The sequence below is a fragment of the Xiphophorus hellerii genome, chromosome 4 (genome assembly GCF_003331165.1).
Source record: "Xiphophorus hellerii strain 12219 chromosome 4, Xiphophorus_hellerii-4.1, whole genome shotgun sequence".
NCBI classification, from domain to species: Eukaryota; Metazoa; Chordata; class Actinopteri; order Cyprinodontiformes; family Poeciliidae; genus Xiphophorus; species Xiphophorus hellerii.
Genome location: NC_045675.1, coordinates 27,518,461 through 27,545,879, shown reverse-complemented (window position 1 = coordinate 27,545,879; position 27,419 = coordinate 27,518,461). Strand labels below are relative to the sequence as shown.

Below are 27,419 nucleotides of genomic sequence, written 5' to 3'. Positions count from 1 at the left end.
GAATAATTAGGTCGTTAAGGCTCTGGAAAACTGATCTACACAAGGAGGAGGTCGTTAAGTCATTTCATTCCAGTGTTTTGTACCTGTGGCACATCTAAAAACTGCAGGACTGCGGCCCTCGAGGACTGGAGTTTGAGACCGCTGGTCTAGATATTCTGTTTAAATGAAGTGACTGACAACAGAACGACAATGTGCCCAGCACATTTATATAAAATATCAGAGTTAATGAAAATACACACTCGGCCTTCTACGGTGGCCAAGTGGATGAGACTTCCTGCACACTCACAAATACGAGCCGCGAAGGCGTGCAACTAAAATAGATCTTTGAGCATTTTACAATCGATTCAAAACTCCCAGGACTAGGATTTGCGATTTCCCAGCACCTCTGTTGGAAAGTCATAGTCATCGGCGTGATAATAGCTGAGGAAGCAAAAACGACATGCACGAAGCGCACGTCCCATCTGATGCTTTGGAAGAAGAAGAAGAAAAAAAAAGGCTGACTCTTGGTGATCTTTGGTGTCTGTGCTGCACTGCGAACTTGACATCTAGGGATTCTGATTCGGGGCCACCGAGGGGAAGAGGTTTATAATTGGTGGAGGCGAACTGGCTTCCGAGAAAAGCTTTAGATTGTGTGCGCTCTTGGTAAGTAGGGCAAGCAGATGTCAGAGTTTTTATCAGTTGCAATAAGTCCAGCAGAATGTTTTGCGGCGCGAGCTGAGGGAACACACTCCACAGCACGCTGCTTGATAGGAGGAGATGGGAAAGAGAGCGAGGAAAGGACAGAAATTAGGAGAGGAGGCTAGAAAGCAGAGGAGGAAATGATTTGTCATCGTGAAAACCTCCTGGTCATAGTTCCTCTGCTCAGGCAGCCATGTTGAACAAACTGCCTGCCCTGGAGAAACGTTTGAATCTATTCAGTCCTTTCTTCTTCCAGCTGCTTCTTTGCTTTGTTGCCTCATCTTCGATTTCTGCTCTTATCCTTTATATTTCAAAACGTCCGTCATTATTGATGCGGGGTCCCGTCCGTTGGCGTTTTTTTTTTTTTTTCCATCATGTTTCCTCTGCATCAGCTTTGTAGAGCAGAAGGGGACTGTGCGCATTGGGCCAGAATAGCTCGGCCCGCGTGTCCGGTCCAGGTTCTGACGTGACCACAGCAGCCTTTTAACAATGCCTGTCGACAAGAAAGAGAGGTCGTGTTTACCTGTCCAGACGAGGCTCCGACTCTCACGGAGTGGGGAAGGAAGCTGCGGTCTGACAGAAGCCAACGAGTATCTGGGAATAAGACGTGATGTGCTCCTGTAAGTCTGTTCAGATATCATCAGACATCTTGTTAGCGGCAAAACGTACCAGGCTGAGTGGAGGAGGCTGGCGCGAGAAATCTTCCAAAGATTTTTTTTTCGTTTTTTGTGCGTGTAATGTGCTGAACAGAAAAAGACATTGGCCAGAGGTTTTTACTTTTCAATAGTTTTTTTCAGACGAGTGATCAGAATTTTGTGCCTGATGTCTGAGTTAAAAATTTTGTAAAGGTTTCACCTGATCTGTTCTGATTAAGTGCTAAAATGCAAGTGAATATAAGAATTATAGTATTTCCAATTTTAGTTTTCTTTTTAGCCATTTTGGACATTAGCGGCCATTAATTACTTATGTTTGGAGTAGGCACCCATTCATGTGATATTGCCGTTTGTTTTCATTGAAATTCTTTACATTATTGTCGAATAATGACTATATTACTGTAAATGTATGTTTACGCAAGCTACAATATCACTTTCCCCTTGAAATTTCAGTTTAATATCAGTCCAACTTATTTCTGTAGGTGAAAGACTCCAAAAGTATGTTCCTTTTGCTGAGAAAAACAGCATTAGATGATCTTGTTGGTCTTCATTTAAAAAAATAAAAACAATTATTTATTAAAACCTAAGCCCAGGAGAAATTGACCACAAACTCAAAAAGCCAATTTGATACATGGGAACTTAATAAAACAATCAACACTGAGTGTATTGTGCATGTTCCAGTATAAAGTCATCAAACAGGATTTCACTTAAAACACAATCCTACACATAATTTAAAATTTTAAGTAGAGATTAATTTTTTTTTTAAAAGGTCACACTTGTATTGTTTTGTATTTGCCATTAACTGTATTATCATGTCTACTATTACTAACACCCCAGTATGTAGCGGTGGGCTAGTGTTAGGCTTCATAAAGTCTGCCAGCATTTCTACATCTGGTATGTCCCACAACAGACAGACTGAAAGCTCAAAATCGACAAAACAGAGACGGCCCTCTTGTTATCCGCTGAACATCTTGCTCTCACGCGTTTTTAATGAGCACAGACATATTGGACCTTCTTGCTGCAGCGTTGCTACCAACTGCGCCACCATTCAGTCGTCAACAAAGGCTTCTACGCCAAAAACGTATTACCATACTTACAAATAGTCCATTCTGGTCAGCAGCTGATTTCTCTAGGCGGTGTATGGCAACGGAGGACGAAGAAAAAAGAAAAAAAGAAATAGCATGACTTGTGCTTAATGAGGGGAAATTGCAAAAATAGTTAATGCCAAATAGGTTGCAACGGGATGAGGAGACTAGCACTGTCGGTGCTAGTGGTTGACGAGGACAACGGGTGGTGAAATCGGAAAGGAAGATGGCAAGATTAGATTTTCTTTCTCTATCGTGTTGCTCCCGGGCGCAGGCTACAGCTGTTGACCACCTCTCACCGTGTTTCACACGAATCTCCAGGGCAACCTCACAGGGTAACACGTCAGACTGGCACGTGCAACACTCTCCACGTATCTGCTGCACAGCAGAGAGACGGCGCGAGCGGGAGATTGGGAAGAGAAAATCACACTATCCGTGCTGTGATCAAAGACGCATTAACACAGATCCGAGGTTCACACACTGTCACCGGAGCAGTTGGTTTGCTGGTTGGAAGTAACGGGCTGCTTAACGGCCCAGACATGTCATTGAGACAGACGGAAATCGAGAGGGCTCCGTGATTTCCCAAACGCGTCAAAAATTGAATTCGCTCCTCGCTCGCCCACAAGCGCTTGTTGTTCAGTGCCACATTTGGCACACAAGGCACCTTTCAGAGATCTAGTCAACTTTCAGACATCTCTCACTCGCTCTCGTTCTCTTTTTTTGTTCTTGCTCTCCCTCTCAATCTGTTTATTGCTCACTTTTAAAAACCTTATTTACAACATCCATTGATTCAGCCTTCAGGTCCTGGTGGAAGGCAAGACTCCTGCAGAGATACATTCAGTTTGAGGAGAGGCTTCGGTTCTGGACATTTCTCTTGCTTTAGCCTCGAAGCCACTCAATGGAAACAAAGCCTGTGAACAAAATACGCTAATTAATCTGAGTAATCGGTTGTATGTAATCAGTCATGAGACTTTCAAGAGAGCACCCTACGAACCCCCCTAAAGGGTTATGTTTGGAAAATTTGATTTGTTCCACATTTAGCATTAGACACAGATAACCTCACTAAGTACACTCTAACCCTTTGTTTATTTAGGAGCAACACCAACCCCCTAAATGCTAATACCTGGTTGTGCCAATCTTGGCAGCAGGAACTGCCATTAAGGTGTTGGCAGCAGCTGACGTTGAGTCTTTCACGTCGCTGTGGATGACTTTTGGCCCGCTCTTCTTTGCTGAAAGTTTTATCTCAAGCACAAATCATTGGTTTTAGGTCACGCCACAGCATCTCAGGCCAGACTTTGACTGGGCCACTCTAAAACTTTTGTTTTGGCCCTTTTTGACTCACTTCTGTGTCCTTTTTCTCCCAGTCTTTAATTCTTATTGTTGAATCATGAACCCTGACCTTAACTGGTATTAAGCTGTTGCTCCCAAATCATATCATAGAACAACTTTTATGGGTTTTTTTTTCAGTTATCCAGATTTGTTTTGTTTTCTTAAATTTGTTTTATGATCTGAAACATGTCACTTTGACATGAAAACAAAAATAAAATGAAATCTATTATGGGCCAAAGTGGACTGTGATCAGTTTTTAAGTTTTAAGCTGCAGCACTGAGAAAGTAATATTTCTTTTAACTGAAGCTACTGAGGATATTTGTGTTTGGACTCTAACTATGACTTTATTGTTTAAAAATCTGTTTTCTCGGTGTTCATCGTGTTGTGTACTGAGAAGTACTGAGGGTTTCACAATATGCTGGACAGCTCAATTTAGCTACCACTTGCTTTTATTAACTTCTGGAGGGTTTATGAAACATATTTTCCCCAGCTCACCGTGCCGGCGGTAGTTTAATGACATCAGCCGAGTCCCTTCTGGCAACGGATCTTTTTTAATCACTGCCGTCACTTCTTCTTACTTTTTCCCCCCCTCCATTCTGTCGCTTTCAGAAACTGCATGTCTTCAAGAAAACCCTCCAGGCCTTGATCTACCCAATTTCCTCGACTACACCCCACAATTTTGAGGTGTGGACGGCGACCGCTCCCACCTACTGCCACGAGTGCGAAGGCCTGCTGTGGGGGATCGCCCGCCAGGGCATGCGCTGCTCGGAGTGCGGCGTCAAATGCCACGAGAAGTGCCAGGACCTGCTCAATGCGGACTGTTTACAAAGTAAGGGAGCACTGCAATTCACACTGCAATAACTCCAAAGTCTCTGGCAAAGCTTGTTTGGTTTCATCCAAACTCATTTCAAAGGTGCTCTAATTAAGATGCCAGTCTTACATTGGCAAGTTCATAATCACACAGGTGTATTTTCTCCTTTAATTTAGAGTTTTTGATTCTGTACAGTTAACAGGCTTGGATAATGATGGAAAAAGTAATTAATCAATAAATTCCTGATACTCTCATATCTCATGATGATACTTGAGTGATTCACCAAGATGCATTTATCAGTTTTGTGGCTAATTTCTGCTCTATAAAGCCATTAATTGATTATGAAAGAGGTGGAGGCAATGTCCCACTGAGCGAGAGAGGGAAGTGACTGTAAAGCACTGCATGGAAGGCACCTATTACTCTACACCTCAAAATAACTGCTGCTTCCTAAGTCACGGAGTATAAATCAGATTTTTACTTTTGTATTGAATGTCTGTTTTTATTTGTCTGTTGCTAGGAGACGAGCACATTTTGTGGTAACCAAGTGCCATGAAGTAAACATCAGATTTTTACTCTTGCAAAATTTACCAACTGTAAATTTTGTGTGTCTAAGCAGATAAGCAGTATTCCAAAAGGACTTATGTTTTATAAACTATAATTAATTTGGTGTTAAGAGATGGGTGTTTTTTTCTGATAACTGCCATGAAGTATAAATCAGATTTTTACTTTTGTGTTGAATGTCTGTTTTATAATATATTCACCACCAATGACAAAAAAATAATAATTTTTGTGCAGTTGGTGAATTTCTGAACAATTCACCAACTGCACAATTCTTGTTAAGTAGAATAAGATAAGTAGTATTTGAAAAGAGAAGAAGAAATGTTATGTTTTCTGAACAATAACAATATTTGTTGTTAATCTGTTGCTAGGAGATGAGCGTGTTTTCTGGTAACCAAGTGTCATGAAGTAAACATTTTACTTTTGCAAAAGTAAAAATCAGACGCAGTGCATTAACACTAGCACTAATATTAGCATTGTGCATTGCCCCCCACTAGTGGGAGTCAATGTGAAACGAAGACATCAGCTTTCTGCTCTGTAGTACATTAAACATCTGCCAGCAATGTACTCCTGATCACTAACAACTTTCTGATTTTAATCAGGAGTTTGTTCACCCAACCAACTCCCTACATCTAGTGGGTGGCGCAAGTTTCTACAATCGATAGTAGCCACACAGGCACACCCGCTAGAAGGAAACAAACACACCCAGTAAAACACTTTCATTCTATTGGGTGAGAGGTTGCCAGGCGACTGTGCCAATAGGCGTTTCCAAAAGCCAGCAGAGAGTCCGAGCAGCGAGTGTGAGCACACGGAGAAGTTTTGAGTACAAACGTTACAAGTTTTGAAAAGAAAGGCTTGAAGGGCTGCTTTCAACATGTAAATGTGTGCTCTTGGATTATGGCAAAAAAAAAAAAAAAAAGTCCCCCATATACATGGTGCATTTGTGTCACAGTGTGAGCCACTCTGCTCATTACAGCATCCAATCAGCTCTGTCTATGAGGCACTCCCTTGTTATTACTGGGTAGAACGCCACCTGCTAAGAACAATGTGACTCTTCGGGATGGTCCCCTCAGCAACGCTCACATGCTCTAAGTGGATTATCTACGCCCTGGCTGTTCTAAAATTCTGTGTTTCAGAACATTTTCATACACGTACAGAAATGCCATTTGTAGTTTGAGCTGTGAGTTATCTTCAATCTGTGCTCATTACCACACAGCAGATAGATAGCACTCTTATCAGATATTAGTAAAAGAGGCCATTGTTATATGTGCTTCCTTTGTCACACAGACAGATCCAAAAGAAAATTTGGGGATCTGATAAACACGCCGGAACTAACACACACTTTCTGCACAGATCAGATCGCTGAGCAAGTAAAAAAGAAAAAAGTAGAAAAACTAACACTATGCATTAGATCTTGAACTCAACCGAATCTTTTGGATCAATTTTTAGGGGCTGTGGAGAAAAGTTCCAAGCATGGGGCAGAAGACAAGACTCAAAATATCATCATGGCTATGAAGGAGCGTATGAAGATCAGGGAGAAGAACCGCCCAGAAGTGTTTGAGGTGATCCAGGAGATGTTCCTCGTCTCGAAAGAAGAATTTGCTTCTCATCTGAAGACGGCCAAGCAGGCCGTGCTGGACGGGACCTCCAAATGGTCTGCCAAAATCACCATAACAGGTGGGGCCTGCTTTCTTAGGACAATACACAAATATCTGTCAATGTTTGGTAATTTAGTAATACCTACAGTCAACAGAAAAGTGAGATGTATTTGTACCGATAGACTACCAACGGTGATCTGAAAGGGAAAATGTTTTTATTCTGATTGACTTTAATTTCTAATGAATCTCTGTCCCCTTGGCCATTAACCTCTAACACAATATCACCAAGTTCTATGCACAGACTAAAACAGAGACTAAAACAGAATTTGACGGATGCTGTGGTTGTTTTGCAGAGGGAGTAAAAAAAATCATTGATATTGATGAAGGGTATTGGTGTGCTCAGGATTTATTGGTCCTCTCTGTCATTTTGTGGAACCTGTAAAAGCACAGGATGTACGATCCGTACGGATGACACTTATTTATTTATTATATATATATATATATAGCTGTGATTTAAAGAAAAGAAAAGACACAAAGTAAGCAGTGGGAAGGTATTTCAAGTTGTCCTTGTGTATGCCAAATCTTAAGTGGTTGTATGTTAATTACAGAGCAGGCTGCCATAAAAATAGCTATTTTAATCAATTAGAGTCTGTTTGTGTCAACACAAATTAATTACGTTTTTATTCATGCTTCACGCAGAGTCCAGTTTTATTTTTGTATATTTACTCAGCTTCTGCATGAAAAAAATACCATCTACTGAAATGTGAAGGTGGCAGATTAACACAGAGACAGAAGCCAACAGACAGAAACTAAAAACCAATTTTCTCAAAGAAAAGCAGATTATAGTCAAGGTTTCTGTTTTACCTGACAAACATTAAGAGTTAGCAGAGTTTATGTTTGCATAGACTATCAGTAGCAATTTTACAATCAGATTGTTTATTTATTTATGAGTTCATTTTATATGTTGTTGATGGTTGTCGTTAAATTATTCACATCACGTATCGATTCTTGATTCATCTGTAATACAAATTTTGCTTTCATGCTTTACTTTACTTTAGGCATCATAGCTTTGTTTTTAAACAGGCAGCCTCTGTACTTAAATGCTTTTAGAAATAATTTTATTAAAACAAGCAAACAAACAAAAAACAACTTTTTCCACCCAAAAAGTTTCAATAAGTGCTTCTAGGTTCAATTTAGGTTTCAGTGAGACGTCATGTTTGGATTTCATCGTCGAGGATCGCTTGTGGTCATTTAAACGAGTGACTTTGAACACATGCACTTCCTCATTCACAGCCTGATGAAATCCCAACACAAAAACACTCGAATTCAGATGATATAGCCCCTGACAAGTAGTTCAGCGTTTTGTTTGAAGCGTCCGAACACCTTCCTGCACAGGACTCGCTATTCTTTCAGGATGCGTTTGATTTTGAGATTTCCTGAAGCAAGCAGGCCACAGACCCCCATCCCACTAGATCTTGCCCCCCTACCCCACCCTCAAATCCTGTCAGCTTTGTGCTGAATGATATATATATGTACCTTGAATAATTTAGTCGGTGACTTATGCATATTTAATGCTGCAGTGTCCTTTTCCCCTTTTATGGTGCTTGTGAAATACTACAGTCTTTCTCCCTCTGCACCTACTAGTCTGAATCACTGCCCTTTATTTGGAGCCAGGAACCAACTCAGCAGTAAGCACACTGTAGCAGAGGGAACTCACACACTGGCCAGAATCTGCTTTCAGCTTAGATTAAAGAAAAGGGTTACAAATAACATTATGAATGAAAGTGCAATTATTGAATCAAGGCCTATACTGTATTTATTTTGCATGAGTATAGCACTGGTGTTCCTTTTTACTCCGTGCTTTCTTTATGTTTCTGCTGTCTGAGTTTCCCTGACTTGAAATGTTCACTATAAAAAGTATTCACCCTCTTGGGTAGTTTATACGTTTTGATTTTAAAAATAAGTCATGATCATCATAATGTAGCTTTTCTGGCTAAAAAATATTGCAAAAATCAAACTAGATGACAAACGTTAAAACAGATTTCTACACAATATTAATGATTTAATATAAGTATGTAGCATAAAATAAGTGATGCTCGCTCTGTCAGTCTGAGATTTGGCCACTAGAACATCCACCCTGATGCCAAAGTGTTGAAATCAGGGAACATCCCCCCAATTGAAGTGAATAGAAGTGTACTTTTTGCCTGTTTTCAAATGCGTCTCGTTTGCTTGCGTCAGAGAACTTTACAGTAACATTCTTGTTATCAAAGATATCCACTATTGTATTAAAAAAAAAACCCAAAATGCACTAGTATCACTGGAAATCAAGTCTGAGTGTTACAAAAGCAACCCAAATGGGCAACTCTTCCCCTTCTGCTTTCTGGTAGACTGATAATTGCATGTGGGTCACAAAGACGCGAATTGTAGGTCAGTAAGACACAGCTGGCACGCTAAAAATCCGGCTCGGTTTAAGCAACGCATTCCATGTGCAAGCGCATCTCAGTAAATTTGTTCATTCGCTAGATTATTTCAGTAACTCAAGTCAAATTCATATGAATTCATTTCGCACAGAGTGATATATTTCAGTAGTTTATTCTGAAGTTTGATAGCAAGACTTGCAGGTGTTGAAAACCGAAAAAAAAATTCCATATTAAAATAACTTTTTTGCTTTTTTTTTTTACTGTTCTTACGGAATTTTTAAGACACTTAATTTTGGGTTTAAGTGTTCATTAGCTTAATCCCCAGAATTAACAGAAAAACACACCCGTAACTTACTGTACATCTCTGTGTGGAATGAAACTATACAATATATAAGTTTTACATTATGGACTGGATAACAAAAAAAAAAAAAGGATGATCTTATTTTTTTCGATTGAAATACATGCTGATCCACTAAGTAAGGTGAGTGGCTGATATCAGCCGAACCGTGTGAAGCTCTGAGGTCAGTAACTATATCAGAAATGAAATTGGCATGACAACGAACTAAAATGATGCCGCTGTGGAAAACAAAAGGATTATCGCTGCTTCTCTCAGGGGAATTATTAAACCAAGTTGCATGTGTTAGAACAAAAAAAAAAAACGGTCTACAAACACTCTACAGTGTCATGTCCTGCTTGCTGTAAATTGTCAGCATTCTGTCCAATATCTACATTCTAGCACACAAAGGAAGAAATAGCACTTCACATAAAATGGCAGTTTTTGTCAGAAGGCTCTCAGAGCACGCGTTTTATGTAAAAATCATACAGCACTGGCAACTGTGTGAAATTTAAATCCCGCTGAAGGATGGTCAACACTGTAACTTTTTATTAGAAAGTCGGAAGGGGGAAAAATTACGGCGCCTTAAAGCGCTTCTATTGTTTTATTGGCACCATCTCCGGTTTTATACGTCTCATCCTTCTCTGGAAGGAAATATACGGAAATAACAGCCCCGGTTCCTCTACGTCGTCCCTTTGTTTACGACTTTCCAAATTATTTCCCGAAGATTTTGTTAAATTCTACATCGGTGACGCTACTGGCATGAAAAAAGCGTTGTTACGTGAAGCGTAACAACGCTTCACGTAACTTGTAAAGATTTGCTGTTTTTCCGTGCTGACACAATGTCATCCTGTCTTGTGCTCAGTCATGTGTGCGCAGGGATTACAGGCCAAGGATAAGACGGGATCCAGCGACCCATATGTCACAGTCCAGGTGGGGAAGACCAAACGCAGAACCAAAACCATCTTTGGCAACCTCAACCCCGTCTGGGATGAAAAGTTCCACTTGTGAGTGCTTTTTAATAACGCGACATTTCTTTGACCGGCTAATCCTCGCACCGGCGGGATTAGGAGTCGTCTGTTTTTGTGAACCTGGAGTCGTTCGCAAACAAGTTATTTCCTCTGTCATGCTTAACCAGCAGAGAGACACCGCATGCCAGCTTGGTTTTAGAAATTCTTTTTTTATTTTTATTTTTTTCCATTGGTATGCTGCTGCTGCTTCTGTTGTTGTGGGTTTATGTCTTTGGCGAGTAAAAATATATCTCAGTAATCTTTTACTTTTAGATTGACTCCACACTGTAGTATTTCATTTTTGTTTCATTTCTGATAAATTTGATGACTATGACTTGCAGCTTTGGAAAACCAAACATGCAGTGCAACGCTGTGGCCCCCGGGGGCTCCCCAACTTTTCCATGCCGTGGCCCTCCAAAGAGCATTAGTTTCTGGTCAGGAACCCTACTTTGCCCAACCACAGACAATGTTAATATGTACACAAACATCAACTTCTAGAATGTTTTCCTTGAATTTTATTCAATATCTAATAACTATTACATTTTCTTTTAGCATGAATGCTAAAATCAGACCTTCTGATTTTAGTCAGCCAGGCATTATTGGGCGTTTTTTTTTTTTTTTTTTTTACAACAGCAGGACAGTGAATCTGGTAAATCTGACGGGCATCCAATCAGAAAGATGAGGATTGTAAATAACATTTAAATTCTGGTAAATATGGTAAACAATATTTTTACCATATTTATTTTTATGCATATTTTATAGGAATGATTAAAAACAGATTAGATTCTATGCACACAAAAAAAAGAATAAAAGTGATTTAAGAAAAGATGAATTACATTTTCTGAGTTTTGAATTCTTTTTTGCTCATTTCTTGCCTCCTGAGGTCCCCCTAGTGCCCCTGGTGGCCCCCCAGGGGGCCGCAGCCCCCACTTTGAAAAACACTGCTGGAGTGTTTTTCAGGTTTATAGACATGCAGCATGTTTTTGTTGGTGAATATCTCCTTATTAAAAATCCTTTTATTTTATTTCTTATTTGATCCCTTTCTGAGAAGCTGAAGTTGGAATGTTAATCAACTGTTTGCAAGAATCATTTAAATTAATAGAAAATATAGTTTGAATGAAAACGAATTGAAAAATGGAAAAAAATAACCTATAATTTTGTTATTTATTTAGAAAAGCCTGCAGTAGACGCAGACGCATTATTACTTCCCATCCATCATTTGTTTTGTTTTTCACTTTTTCTCCCCATAGCAACCTGAATGGGTTACTGGGTTTTCTTGCTCATCTGAATGAAGCTCGGTTCTAATTAAAAACCGGCGTGCAAGTTTCTAGGAAACAACTTTGAAATATTCTCTTCATCCTCAATAACAGGAGGCTTTGGCTTCACTTCGAAAAAAAGGTCGCCATGGTTACCATAGTGCATGTTGCTGTAAGAAAATTGTTATTTATTTATTTTTTTTTTCAGGAGCTTCTGAGTTAAATAATGTTTTCCTTAAAACCATTTCCAGTTTATTACCTAATTCAGGAGCACAGCATTGATAGGTTCTCTCCTTTGGGCCTGTTCCAGCACTAATATTAACCCTTTAAACCAAAGAAAACAGCATGGCATGGTTAGTCTAGACAGGTGCAAGAAAACCGCAGGCTTTGTTTTGAATGCCTTCATTAGGACGTCGATTGCTGCTGTTTCTTTTTCCTTTTTAATTTAGCGTAACAATGAACTCTTTCCCACAATGAGCCTACCGGGCATTTGTCTTACAAGACAGTGGAATTATTTCTCTCTTATCACAGTGGCCGACTTTAATATTAATTTAAAATTAATGCGAGGCCCCTTTGCCTTCTCCTAATGCAAGTTGGTCAGTGAAGCAGCATCTGTTACGACAAATAATTTGTATACCACGGAGATCTTCTGAAAGTTTTGTGTTTGCGGGGCTAGCCTCCACGTATTTAAAAAGACTCCTGTGGTGGCTCCAATAAAACGCTTTTCCTTTACTACAGGGATGTGGATTAATAGAGCGATACATTACTGTGTGCTTAGCAGAGACTCCGGCCCCAGTGCAGCAGCAGCAAGCAGCCTGTGCTTCTCCTAGAAAGAGATTAGTTAAAATAAACCCAGTGACGGTCAGAGGTGGGTAGACTACCCAGAAATTGTACTCAAAGCGAAACGTAGCCATCTGAGAAATTACTCAAGCAAGGGAAAAGAAGTGTTTGGTAAAAAAAAAGTCTATTCAAGTACTGACTAACTGATGAAATTACCAATAATTTAACATTTGAAAATTACATCATCTGATGGACCAAAAACATAAAGTTAAGTGGAAAAGTTGGTATCTTAAGGACGAAAAATGAAGACGATTCATATACGTAACAAAATCAGGCAAAACAAATTTTTTCCACATCAGTTTCTTTAAATAATAATAAAAAAAAAAAACTTATGAAACTTTGACAGAAACTGCAGGTGTGTGTCTGTGTCTGGTCATGCTTGTCCCTTCATTCAGTGGGTAGAGAATCCATAAATATTACTCAAGTAAGAGTAGCGATACTTCATAATGAAGTTATTCAAGTAAAAGTTAAACGTACAGCGTAGTGAAAACACTCCTAAAAGCAAATATAATTGAGTAAATGTTATTGAAGAGAAATGTAATATGATGGTTTCAATTCTGGAGCGTCAGAGCCTGACTCTGTCTGACATTTCAGTTTGAGCTAAGTTACAGAAAAAGAATTAGGGACGAGAATTTGACAAGTTTTTTGCAAACACTTTCATGTTCCATTAGCATTTTAACATTTCATCAGGATGCAACCTTAACTGAAGTGTATTTATTAGCTAAATCGGCCCCAATTTTCTTCATTTTGGGAGTTTGTGATTGGCTGATACCAATATGTGAAGTCGATCTGATCTGCATCAGCAAAAGTCTAAAAATCAGCCACTGTCTTCTGTTGCTCTGCTGTGAGAGAAGTTTGACTAACAGACCTGGCCCACCAGGTCATGTCTGCATATTTGCATTTATCAATAGTCACCTCACTGTTCTTGCTATGTTTATTGACATTTCAAACAAAACCAAAAAACAACCATGGTATCGGCCCAAAATCGGATTACGGCACATCATTCTTTTTTTATTGACAATTGGCCTGGAAACTGCAATCTGTGCACCGCTAGAATTTATTTGGACTTTTCAGAGGACATATTGACACAAAGTGGTGCACAAATGTAAAGCAGTAAGAACTTTTTATTCATCTATTTTTTTTGGTTTGACTTGGGACCAGATTTTATTTATTTATTTATTTTTTACTTACACACAAAATGCTTTCCATGGCAGAAAACAGGCTCTTCATATGACCAGATCCTACAGTTATTCTGCTGTATCTCTGGAGATATGGTACATTTGGTTTGCAAAGCAGAACTGAGCCCCCCCCCCCCCTTCCCTAATAAACTAGGGGTATTTTAAAAGTCGCATTACTTAAAAAGGTTTCAGTCAGTGTCTGAACCTAAACATGCAATGTATCTGTTACGGCCTCTCTCCGCTCTGCTGATTACCTGAAGAACTTTGACTCAGTTTCTGTTGCTGTGATTGTGATTTAGCTAACCTGGTGAAATCGTCTTCTGACCCACAGCGAATGCCACAACGCTACCGACCGAATAAAGGTGCGTGTTTGGGACGAAGATGACGACATCAAGTCACGGGTGAAGCAACACTTCAAGCGCGAGTCAGACGACTTCCTGGGCCAGACCATCATCGAGGTTCGCACGCTCAGCGGAGAGATGGATGTTTGGTACAATCTGGGTACGCCGCCTTTTAATCTGATGGAACACACGGCGTTCTGATGAGCCGATTGTTTTTGCGTTGTGTGTCTTAGCTTTTCCATTAAATGAAAAGAGACATACATACATGCATCAGGAGACATACTGTCCATTACAATCCCAAATACGGGATTTGAGAAAAAAAGAAGTGAGATGTTTTTTATTTAATAGAAAAAAAAAACTAACGATACAAACTCAATTTGAAATTTTAAAACAAAGGAAAGTGACTAAATAGAAAATGTGATTTCATAACAGATTAAGTAAAGAATGGCTATTTATGTACAGTGTGAACATTACTCATTAGTAATGTGTTTTTCTTTCAAGCCAATTTTTGTCATGTAAAGGCACACTTTTTTTTACAATTTTTTTATTTATTTAGGTTTTGCTTTACAATTTAATAGAAAACTATAAAAATGAGAATATTATCAAAAAGTGATTCGGGGAGAAAAGTTAAAATCATATGTAGATTCTAATTTCACAGAATGATTTATTAGAAGCTTTTATTTCTACGCTAAAAATCAATTTCTATAAAATCTCGAATTGCTTGTGACCAACAAAAACACCATTTAATACAAAAATGTATTAAGAAATATATGTATTTTTTTGCATGACGTACACAGTTATGGGGAAAACCTACTGATATGAGGCTTGATAACCAGACAGTCATTGATAGCCTCCATAAATAAGGTTGTTTATAGGATGGTGTATGACACAATGGAAAGTTAAGTGGAAGGAAAAAAAAAGTAGAAAATGGTGCACAAGAACAGGGATAACTTGAGCTTTGAGGGGATTGTTGTAGAAAAAAAATTATCTGCAAGATTTCAGGGGAAACTTACAAGTGAAAACTTTAAGACCCGTTAACACACGCACACGCAAGTGCTTTGAAATCCCTGGTGTTGATGCACTCCCGATGGAGAGACCAAGTTACTTTAGACCCAGTGAAACGTTTCTGGTTTAGCGATTATTGCAGGAGCTTCTCCAACACCTCAGCAGAGCCACAGGCTGATGACCTCCATATGTACCACACCTCATTAGAGCAGCAATTCATGCAAAAGATCCGAGTAGCGAGTTCATACACTCTGCAGTGCATGCACATCTTGTTCAGTGGGAGAACGTGTCTGTTTACAAAGCTGTTATTATTCTGTTTGTCTTATGTAATATTCTAAAGCATAAAGACGGGGAGCGGTTTAAATCCGCCTGTGTGTGGCGAGCGTACGAAATCTGTCTGAATCGAGTCGGTAAAATAAATATGTTTTCCAGTGATATTGGGACGCTGCCGATCGCTGTTCAGGTGTCACACGTTGGCCTGTCACAATAGTCAATAAATCAATTAATTGCATGATGAGTTAAAACAAACTCAATAATTTTCATTGGCATGATTTATCGTTTATCTTTTTTTTCTCTTTTTCTACCAAAATCTGGAGGACAAAAGTTTTCAGTTTGGTGTTTTGGTCTCAACTGGCTCCATTTTTTGAAGGACAATTTTGTTTACAAAGACTTCAAAATCCATTTTATTTGTTGCTTTATTCATTTATTTTGGATATTTAAAATGTCTTCCAGACATAGAATTTAAAGTTTATCCATCTTTGAGAATATGCTCTTGCGTTATTATTACGCTATTACCATTACATTGCTTAAAAATGGTCCCAAAACAACAATATCATCGTTCATCGCAATAACTTCTGGAACAATCTATCGTCCAACAGAATTTGTTATCGTCACAGGCCTGGCCACACGCCTTTCACGTGACACATGCATGAGGTCAAATACCATCATAATGAATTCTTCCACTTCTATTAAAGTCCTATGACTGGCGGCCGTCTCTCTTTGTTTGCCTCTCCGGCTGAAAGGAAGCAATTTGTGGTAGCAGTGACCCCTGTCCGCCACCGCCGCTGAGCGGCTTTTTAAACGCTCAAGGTGTTTAAACAGGACACTGCTGCCGTCGGCGCCCTCCTCGCTGAGCCTCTTGAGCCCCTCTTCAATCTGGAGATTTTTGATTTTTGATTTTTTGCATTTGAAGCTCTGCTCTCTGTCACTTTGTCGTGATGTTACATTTCACTTTCCTGACTCTTGACTAACTGTCTCCAGAGGAAATTTGGCCCATTAGACAAGGAGAAGATCTGAGGGCTGTTTCAAGCCCCCGCAGTTGTGAGAACGTTGCGTGTTTAAGGTCTTCGTTTGTGCATGGGTTTGTGTCGTTTGTGTGGGTTTTTTTCTACGCTTCCCGAAACACAAAGTGTTTGTAGATTAAAGCTGTGAAGCTGAGTAGAGATGTCTGTTATAGCTATCAGCTTGTGATGACACAGTTTTTTTGGGGGGGCTTTCTAGCGTGTTTAAGGACTTTTACATTGTGACATTGAGAGATTTGGATTTTAATATCTTAGTGCTTTATATATCTTGTTTTTTTTTTTTATGTTGGCAAGGACGGTTAAACGTCGCTTCTCTGGCCAGAGACATTTGCTGTCCTGTTTTCTGTATAAAACATGGTTTTTACTGTAGGACTTTAGAGATTCTTGTCTTGCTCTACCATCTCCAAGTTCACAAAAATGTAAAAAGCAGGTGAAAAGACAAACAGCTAAGTGGAAGCGTGTTTCAGAAAATGGTAAAAATAATGTCAGATGGGTGTTGGCTATTTTCCTTTCTCATTTATTTTGTACCCAATGTTCGTTTTTTTAGTTTTTTCGGGTTATATTTCTGTTTTGTATCAGGATGTTTTGTACTGACCATTTGTCAAATAGCACCTATGTAGGAAAAAAAAAATCAGAGCCAATTATAATTTTCTACAATCAGTTGTCTCCAATTAAGTTGCACTTTTAGGACCGATTGAGACTTTAGAGACAGTCTCAATCAGTAATAATTAAATACTTATTTATTTATTCATTGCTGAGAGTAGCTCTGCTGTTTAGTTAAGTTCTAGAAACATAATGACAAATAAAAAAATTAATTTCTTAATCCACTGAGTCTGTTTCAATAAAACATTTTTTTAATAAATAATATCTACCAGCGGGTCGATTAAATTGGGTTATTGCTTTAGAGTCAACAAGTCTCAAACACAAATCAGAACCAACACGGAGGGCAGTAGAGTGTTACACAAAATATCCAGATAACAATACAAACACAGCCACAACAGTGGTGCTTGGGTTGCTTCTGTCCCATTGCCGTCACTGTTAGGTTTTTTTCTACGGCGGTTCTGTATTCGCAGATTCGCATATTTGTGAGTTTTTCACTGGAACGTAGCTCTAAATTATTAATGGAAGATTTGCCTATTTTTAAATATTTTGTCATAGAGCAAATGAAAAATATATATATTTTTTAAATGCAGCTTTAGAAGAAGAAATACTCGAGTGCAATGCCACTTGACACGCTATTGGCTGGTGCTTGCAAAGCATTCAGCCATTTTCCTTGAAGCTGATTGGCTGTAGTCTCTCTCTGGTGAACATGGGAAAGACAGATGGTAGCTTATCTGATTGCCAAGACTGTTTCCACTTTGCATATTAATGCATATTAAGGTATAGTTGGTGGTGCACTGCATGGTGTGGTGGTAGAGCGGGCGCCATACATACAGAAACTATTTGTCAACGCCTACCATCCTGGGTTCAATTCCCAACCTTGAGACCTTCACTGCATGCCTTGGCAACCTTGTGCATCTCGAGAGCATTTCGACGAACGTTCCCCGTCTTTCTCATGTGTAACAGATAAGAGGACCGACAAGTCTGCAGTGTCCGGCGCCATCAGACTCAAGATCAGTGTTGAAATGAAAGGGGAGGAGAACGTGGCTCCCCCTCATGGCCAGTACACGTGTTTACATGAGGTAAGTGGCAGAAGTGATTTTGTTTCTGCTAAATTTGAGCTCTTGCTCCGTTTCAGTCGCTCTCGAGGCTTAGCTAGGCCTGGGCTGTGATGAGATCCCTGCAAAAACACAAGGTTTTACCAAGTAGTTTTTTGTCTAGTTTCTAGTGTAACCAGACATGTGCTGAGGTAAATTTTCAGTAAGATTTAGGAGGTTGTTTTAAATCAATATTTCTTTAATGTTGTTTTAAAAAGTACTGGTTCCACTGGAAGATATTTTCTCCTTACAATAAGATATTTTCCCCACGTTACCAGTGGAACTAGCACTGTTTTTAATTAATACAAAGGAATTATTGACTTAAAACAAGCTAAAATAGCTTACTGAAAAGTTCTTTCCAAGTTAGCTTTGTTCTATTTCATGTTTACTGAGATATTTGGCTAAAAATTAGACAAGAGTAATTTTTCCAAGTAAGCAAGATTTAGTATTTTAGCAGAGATAAAATAACAAATTTAATCTATAGCTTAAAAATCTACATAATTAAACTGCTTTCTTTAAAATAAATATACCAAAAACAACAACTATTGATATTGCTGGCAAAATAATATTTTACTATTACAGTTTTAACGATATCTGATGCCTGTTTTTATTTTAATATTGACACATAGACATATGCAAAGACATAGAACTCATACCATCTAATTTACGTAGTTTGTGATTTCTGCCAGAAAATATTTCCAAATGGCAAAACTTATTTTCCTCATCTTTCTTGTAAATGAGCGAGAACAGCAACCCTCTCTTCAGCCAGCTGACTGGCAGTGCGCATTAACATTTTTCGTCGTTTTGAAATCGTGACTGTAAAACCTCGTAACTGGCCCACGCCCAAATGTAGCCTGGCATTGAAAACTCTGTTGCAAAAAAATACATATTTTAAGTTTCAAACCTCTTTGTTTCGTTGTCGTTGTTTTTTTCCTCAACAGAACCTGTTCCACTACCTGACCGAAGTGAAGAGCGGCGGCGTGGTGAAGATCCCGCAGGTGAAAGGGGACGACGCGTGGAAGGTCTACTTTGACGACGTGTCTCAGGAGATAGTGGACGAATTTGCCATGAGATACGGGGTGGAGTCCATCTATCAGGCTATGACGTTAGTACCTCCCTGATCTATGGCCTTTTACCTCATCAATCTGTCATTGTCTCATCGGGCAGAGTGGGAGGAGAACTGAAGGAGCAGAGGAGTTGTAAAGATGTCTCCTCAGCAGAATCGGAGCAGGGGAAGACAATCGAGCTCCTTCGTCCGTTTGATTGATTAGTTGTTGGTTAGTGGAGGGGGGGGGGAACTTCAAACGCGCCCCTGGTCGCATTGATCATGGGAACCCGTTAACGGCCTCGTTTCCCCCTCTGGCTGTCTCTCTGATCAAGTGTTGCCTTGGCTTTCCATAAATGTCGATTTACTTCCATTCCCACACACAAACACAAAGAGACATGAAAAACTCTATTTTAAGAAATGAATTATAGCTAACTATTGATTGCTGACATGGAATGATTTTGTTGAAGTCATGAGTTGATGCTGCAGGAGAAACCGTCATACACGTACCTCAATTTCTAGTGATTCGTTTTGCTTCCTCTTTATTTTGTTTGGGACTTGAATCACACTTTGAAAAGTTTGCCTCTGCGGCCTGTAATGTATCTTGACCATTTACTCATTTGTACCATTAAGTGGCTGATAAAATTTGTTAATTTAGAAGCAATCCTCTATTTTCCGACCACTGATCAGAACAGCACTGGAAGCATTTGGCCGTTTCCCTGGAGCTGTACGCTGCTCATTCAGCTGTGTCACTGTGGCTGCACATGTTTTTTTTCCCCATTATTTGAATGCTTAAAGGATGATTTAGGTCCTTCAAATCATGACTATCAGTTCGCATCAATATCCTCCATTGTGATGATTTGTTGTCTTTTTAAAAGCTTCGGTTTTTTCTCTTAGTTTTGTTGATTCTTATAGTAGAAGCATTATATTTTTAGTTTACATCAAATTAGCATATTTAGTCAGAGCACTTGTATTCGAACCTCCTGAAAGTTTCAATAACTGAAGTGGAAGAGGTTAATTTACTTAATTTAGCTTTTGATCTATTAAAATACGACTTTAAATTGTTATTACAAGTCTTGTTACGTATGTGAGTCAAATTTTTCTGCACAAAGGTTTTGTAACTATAACACCTAAGCTGTAGAGACCTGCAAGTTCAAGGCGCTGGTTTTAGCTAACTACTAGCATGATTGTTTTCAAGCCAAAAATATATTCATCTATAATGAAAACAGTTAACAACAACACAGCATGAATAGTTTGATTTTAATAGTTTAAAGTCACAGTACATCCAGTTTCAGGAGTATAATACTTTAGTAGATTTGTATGGAAAGCTAATCTTGTGACGGATTTCTTTTTTCACATAGCCTATCATCTCCCTGTTACTTCAGTCACAAACTTCAGATTGAAATATATAGCTAAAGGTTTGAAAGTCCACATCATGGAGCAAACTAATGCCAGCAGTACATTTCTTAAAAATAACATCTACAAGGAAGAAGCAACAAAATTACAAAATTAAGACGAAAATGTGACGTAAGCCCTTCTATTGAAAGTGTAAATGCCACTACCTCTCCTTTTAAGGCCTACAATTATGATCATTTGTTTCTTTAATTGCTTTTTAGGACTTTGTAGAAATCCTGTTCAGCATAGTGTTCACTCCTTAGAGCAGGGATAGACATTTTGAACACTGCTAGCAGCCTTTGTTTTTTCTAGTTTTCTCCTGGTAAATATAGTTGGGTAGGCACTAACTAGCCACTAACTTTGCAATCAGTAATCATGAAACTTCTTGCTCTTATTTTGGACTGCCACCAGAATTCATGTAAAAAAAAGAAAAGAATTAGAGCTAAAACAAAACAAATGAACAATGCACTTTACTATCATAAAGTCTTTAAAATGTTGGAAACATGGGACACTTTTCTCACCTCAGGGTGACTAAAGATGTTGCATTAGCAGGTCTTTTAAAGCCTTGTGTACTTAACCATGTTTCAGAGTTTTATTACCCATTTCCCATTAGGCCCTGAGCATATTTGATTCTCCTCACAGCAGCTTCTTTATCAATCGGCCTGCTTTCCCTGTAGGGCCATCATGTCATTGGCTTTCCTGTTAGCTCTGCAAAGCTGCTTTTAACAATCTCTAATCCGTCTCAATAAAAAAGGAAGAAAAAACATCTCTCATTAATAGCCACAAGAAATGAGCGCATTTGCTGCAACATTACAAATAATAGTAATCCGATATCACTAAGCAGAATAATCAGTGTTTTGGTAGAATTTCTGTGTAATTTCCCACAAGAAGAGTGGAAAGGTTTGCAAAAGTAATGTAAAAATGTTCCTAAACTCTTAAATGAATGTGTCTAAAGGTTACCAAAGTGATCCTAATTCCACATGTAATAATGTATAACAGATTTTTGTTCCAAACTTCCTAACTTAAGTACATTCTAACCGCGTACAGGAAAAAAAGTAACCTGATAGGACTTTGGATTCACAAAACTAAGTAAGTTGGTAAGCTTTATTTACATAGCACCTTTTACAGGTCAGAAACCACAAAGTGTTTTACAAAATACAAGACAGAATATAAGAAAAGGAGAGATAAAATATCGTACATAAAACAAAAATAACACTAATTAAAAAGCAGTCTAGAGAAATGTGCTTTTTAAAAGTTAAAATTCAACATAAATGGCCACGGCAGCCGGAGGCATCCCGTCTCTGTCAGTCTATGAGTGCATCAGGATTCAACAGGATAGTATCCACAAACGAGCAGCATCTACATCCCCGCTAATGATTCATCTCAAGAATCCTCCGGTCTTAATCTGATAGAAAACTCATACGGTGTCATCAAACATGAAAGGCAAAACCAAGAAACGCAGAGAACATGAAGAACCTGGTGATACCCGTTCACAGCTGGCAGAACTTGGTCGACTCCATTCGACGCAGTTCACAAAAATACTGCCTATACGGCTAAATATTAGCTTCGTAAGTCACAGAAAATGTCCATCTTGAAGCATTTTAATGTTTTTTTTTTTTACAGTAAATACTTCACTATGTTAATGAAACACATTTTTTTCCAACGTCCTTATTACTTTCTGTCGCTTGGAAACAGATTTGCACATTTTTTCCCCTCGTATTATGATATAGAACAGGATGCTTAGTGTTCCCAGGACATTTGTGTGTATAGAAATCGAAGCCGATATAATAATTGAGGCTTTAATCATGTTTTTAAAAGCTGCTGCTACGCTTTTCAACACAAACATACATCATCTCCTTTGCTGCTTCGGTAGGGTGTGCAGTTTTAGTTTTTTTTTTTGAGGAGGAGTTGTTGTTTCGGGTGTGGCGTTCGACGCGTGCTGGACCGCTTTGATTGTCTTAAGTCCAGAGAAGCGAGGGGGCTGGCTGGGGTGGGGGCTTGTTACCGGCTCCATCAGGTGGAGTTAATGCTCCGGGCCAGAAACTTGTTCAGAATCGCTGTTTCTCTCCGGAGCGTTTGTTACGCTTCGTCGGGAATGTGTGAATCTCCTCACAGTTACAATTTTTGCTCTCATCAAAAAGCCTCGACTTCCAGTCACTCCTAACATGACTGCCGCATAAATCAGAGCAGCTGTGAGTAGTCACTCTCCGCTCCCCCCTCCCACACACACACCCACTCATAAGAACTGCAAACGCGCACTCCTTCATTATCCCTCATCTCTCCCCACCAGCTGCCCTCACCTCCTAACCCTCACTCCTCATTTCATAATATCTTTTTCTCATTTCTCTCCCTCTCACCCCCTGCTGTCGGAAACCCTAATATCCCGCACGAAGGCGCTCTCATTGGCCGCTGACGACCGTAGCAGGGAAGCCACCGGGTTACACAATGCGACCCGTCTCGAAAATTGGCTCAGGAAATCCAGCTCTGAAAGCATCATGGGAATTCGGCGGATGCCGTCATCACTCTCCCTGCATCGCTCTCTTAGCTCGCCTTACTCCAAGTGCTGCTGGGTAATTTGGAGGCTGAAAGCAGAGTAATTAAATAGGCCTTCCAATGAGAACATATTTGTGTTTGTGTGCGTGGGTGTGAGTGCCTGGACTGCACTCAGAGAAGGGAAGGGAATCTATAATCGTTACCCCACATAACTCTGTGCGTTCATGAGGCAATGACTCACTGTGTGCGAGATATTCTTGGTTTTGAAACCTGTTTTGATTTTCCCGTCCGGCACCCGGCTTCGCAGCGCCGCTTTAAAATATTTATAGAGAAACATGCTACAACCGTCATCGGGGTTTGTGTAAAAAAGATTCTCTTTCGTGCGACGAGTAAACGCGAGCCTCAAAATAAACTTTGCTCAGCCTTCAGTTTTCTGCGTTCAGTGTCTCAAGCGTTCAGGTGTTTGGTTGCTGCGGGTCATGCCGGAGGCTCATAAGACGCCTCGGATGTGTGTTGTTTACTTAAACAATAAAGAAACTATTATCTCTGCGTTTTCTTGGTGCAGGGGGTAATCTGTAATAATTAGACCTGATTTCCTCTGAATGCAAAAGAAAGAATCTGTCAGGATTCATGACTGGGCTTGTAAAGCAGCACGATTGTTTGGAGTTGTTCAAAGGAATCTGCGCTCTTCACTCATTAAAGTACTCTATCTCTTAAAGCAAGAAATGTGCCAGGTCGGAGTTTTTGCACGGTTCTCAATACTAACCGTAAACACCGGTGTATGCGCGCCTTTGAAAATGTAGACTGTTACCGTAACTTTGAGATTTTCAAAATGCTGAAAACTATCCAAACCATCATGTTTCATGAAATAAAGAGGTTGGAAACCTCAGATGGATGAAGCAGAAAGACTTTGCCATGGCACATCCAGCCTTCCTGTTATCTCCTGAACCCGCTTAGTTTTTGTTAGGGGGTGGGGAGAGGCTTCTGCCATGAACCTAAAAAGACAAGACCCACTCTGAGATGCCTCTGGTTTAATTTTACATAATTAATTTTACAATCAAGCCGACGATGTGCATGTTCATGTCAACTTTCAAAAATCAGGCTAGCACAGCCATATTTCATAGTTGAGTGTACCGATTGCAGACATTTCTTCAAATTCCTTCATTTCCCACAACCCAAGTGGATACTCGTAAGCTTGATGAGCAAGTTGGGTGCCTAGCCCCAGTTGTTTTCTCCACCTGCAGCCGCCGTACGCCTGTTAGCGCAGCACAAAGTTGCAGTCTGGCTGATGCACGTCCTCGCTACTGGCTCAACCTTATCATCGTCTTGGTGTCGCACACAACACAGTTTGATGTCGACAACATTTCCCGCTGAGCTGTTTATTGTTGGAACACCGAGTACGCAGTCGTAAAACTTTACCTTTGGCCAGACATTAAGTCTGCATTGAGTACACGCAGACCTCTGCGGAGTGAAGTACTCCAGAGTGTCTGGGTGGCCTTAAGAGTGGCCGATATATAAAGAGTTGCACATAGTTTGTGTGTTGGACACCTCACTTTCTAAAGGTTTTTTTTTCTGTTTAGTTCCTATTCTCAAACATCACCGCTACTGAGAAAAAACTCCATAGGTTGTGTCTAGTGATGTGCCTGTATGATATCGGAGTGGCAAGAAATGATTTTTGTCCAATGTGCTTAGTGCAGAGGTGTTTTCTGTGTGTTTTCACCTCAAATCTGTCTGTAATCAATACGTCACGCAGACAAGCTTCAACGCCAGTTCACTCCTACGCAGTCCAGCTGACATGGGGCTTTGACTTCCTCGCTTAACAAGTCAGAGGCCTGTCGATAGAAAGTTAACTTCGAACACGCTTCCCACCTTTGCCCTTTCACCCAACGCACACAAATACCAAAACGTAGCAGTCTAAACTACCTGTAATTCTGTCTTCCAAGTAAATGCAGCTTCCTTTTAAATAGCTTCTCCATTAACGTGGGTTCGCTTTGAAGAGCCAGAGAGCATCGACGTTAGCGCATCCCGTTAGCGCTAGCAGGTACACCAGTCCTGGATGAAAATTTCCCACTCATCTCATTGAATATCTCTTGCTAGAAGCCACACATTTTAGCTTCAGGAATCCAGAAATCTCTGACGGCTTTACTTTGAGAAACATAGCAGCGACGATTGGTTTAAAAGTGCTAATAACAGCTTTTGGCGTTGCTCTAATAATTCAAAAGACGCTTTAGTCTGCTTGCACAAAAACAGCCTCGAGTCCTCCCCACCACCCCAAAAAACAAAATAAAAACAGTGTAGAAGGTGTTGACTTCCAGAGAAAACCTGAAACCCCTCCCTTAGACAGCTGAACTCTCTTCACACCTTGACATCCTACTCTGACAGCTCACACATGAGCTTGTTGGGCTAATGACCCCACAAGAGGTTTAATGCTCAGGGCTCCCTCGTACTATCAGTTAAAATATTTTTTAAAAAGCCTCTTGAATGAAATAAAAAGATTTGTCTTCAGCGAACTCGAGTGTGTCCGGTTTGCTTTGTTTAGCTCTCAGGATGACTGATTATCTGCACAGCGATACAATTCTTCCCCGTACAGTGGGAGGTCTGAATGTCTCCGAGTTAAAAAGCAGCAGACACGGAAGAAAGATTAAGCTTGAAGGATAAAGCCTCTTTCAAGATGCATCACTGTGTGAATGTCGAAATTAATACAAAGAAAAGGAAACTATGTTGTTGTTGTTTTTAGCCTTCGGCCCCGTTGATGTTTTGGTTCATGCATTATTCCATACACCCCAGCAGCCCCCTCATGTTGTTATCAGTATTTGACAACAGCTTTGATTAACGATATGATTTGTTTTGGCCACTGAAGAGACTTTTCTGGACTACTAGCATTCCACCTCTTCTGGCAAAGGTAATTGTTCAGAACATTAAAATGAATCCTGTGACAGACAGCAGTCTGGAGGTGAAAATACAGCGCTCCAGGACTATTAAGCAATGCGTCTTGTTGTTTCTCTGCCTTGAACATTTTCAAGCATTATGAGGCTGTGACATTATATTTTAGAAATAATAATAATATTAATAATAATAATAATAATAGCAAAAAACTTCCACAGATATTTAAAGGTATATGATAGTTTTCAAAATTATTGTACATTATTGATGCATATGGCATCTAATCAATGCTTTTGAGAACTTATTATTATTGCTGCAAGTACTCTGAGGAAGATTGAACTTAGGTCTGGACTTTGGCCCAGTCAAAGTCCATACCTAACTTCAATCTTCCTCTAAAACATGAATATGTTTCGATTTGAGCCATTGTATTGTAGCTCTGCCTGTATCTTTAGACTGAATCATCTTTCCAACCAGCTTTGCTGTTCATTCTCCCACAGACTGAGTCTGCCACCCTCATGTGTTCTCTGATTAATGTTCTACTTTCTTGGCCTGTGAGGTTAAGCACAAAGTCCTTTACATTAGATGCCATTACAAACACTTTGTCGACATCCTGCTGATGTCGAAAAACTCTAAATAAGAAATGAAATTAAAATCAGACGCCAATAAGCTCTTTCACGTGACAGTTCAGTAAAAATCATGGCAGTGACTAATGTAAACAGTTGCCTGAAATATGATTTGATTTCAGCCATGACACCGGTGCTCATCAAAGAAGATGCTGGCATCTTTTTCGGTCATCGGAGCGGCTGCGTATGTGGCGTTTTGGGGAAATTGCACTCGGCAGTTTTACAGAAAAGCGATGGTATACTGCTTTGCTGTATTTACACTTCTGTCATTAAACGACTCGCGAGAGGACTCTATTTACCAGTCACTTAATTTGTACAGGCGGTTAGCGGCAATGTCATTTCATTAGGCGATAGAATCAGCGAGAGTGATTTAACAGCGTCCGATAATTTTCCGAATTGGAAACCTCGCATCCCCCTCCGTACCTGCCAGTATGACTCAATGTCCATCATGTTCAACGCCGATGGTATTCATTGACGTTTGCGTCTGTAGTTTGTCAAAAAGGTGGAAAGGGTTCATGGCATGAGAATTACTTTTTCAAGGCGCTTTGCGTGCGTCTCTCAGTGCAGTATTTCTTCATGTGGTCCTCGTCTGTTTCTTGGCAGCGAAAGGATAAAAGCGTTTCTCTTCGACTCTCTGAGACACTTACAGTAAGCTGATAGCTGTTTGTTCTCCTCTGCAGGCATTTCTCCTGTCTGTCTGCCAAATACATGTGTCCCGGCGTGCCCGCCGTGATGAGCAGCCTGCTCGCCAACATCAACGCCTACTTCGCTCACACGACCACCACCACCACCACCACCGCCTCCGCGTCTGACCGCTTCGCCGCCTCCAACTTTGGGGTGAGTGTTTTTTTTTTTTTTCTGCCTCTGGATTCTCAGTTGTGTTGTT

At 39.9% G+C, this 27,419-nt stretch overlaps 1 protein-coding gene across 5 annotated transcripts in view; it reads left to right on the top strand.

Annotated features, from left to right (window-relative positions):
- The window catches only part of unc13c (unc-13 homolog C (C. elegans)), a 155,998-nt gene that overhangs the window by 31,896 nt on the left and 96,683 nt on the right, over positions 1-27,419 (top strand). For all 5 annotated transcript variants that reach the window (XM_032560391.1, XM_032560390.1, XM_032560389.1 and 2 more), the window contains 7 exons: positions 4,355-4,574; positions 6,564-6,791; positions 10,332-10,473; positions 14,082-14,251; positions 17,964-18,079; positions 19,036-19,199; positions 27,214-27,370. In XM_032560391.1, coding sequence (XP_032416282.1) covers positions 4,355-4,574; positions 6,564-6,791; positions 10,332-10,473; positions 14,082-14,251; positions 17,964-18,079; positions 19,036-19,199; positions 27,214-27,370 — 1,197 coding nt within the window. The remainder of the gene's footprint in view (positions 1-4,354; positions 4,575-6,563; positions 6,792-10,331; positions 10,474-14,081; positions 14,252-17,963; positions 18,080-19,035; positions 19,200-27,213; positions 27,371-27,419) is intronic.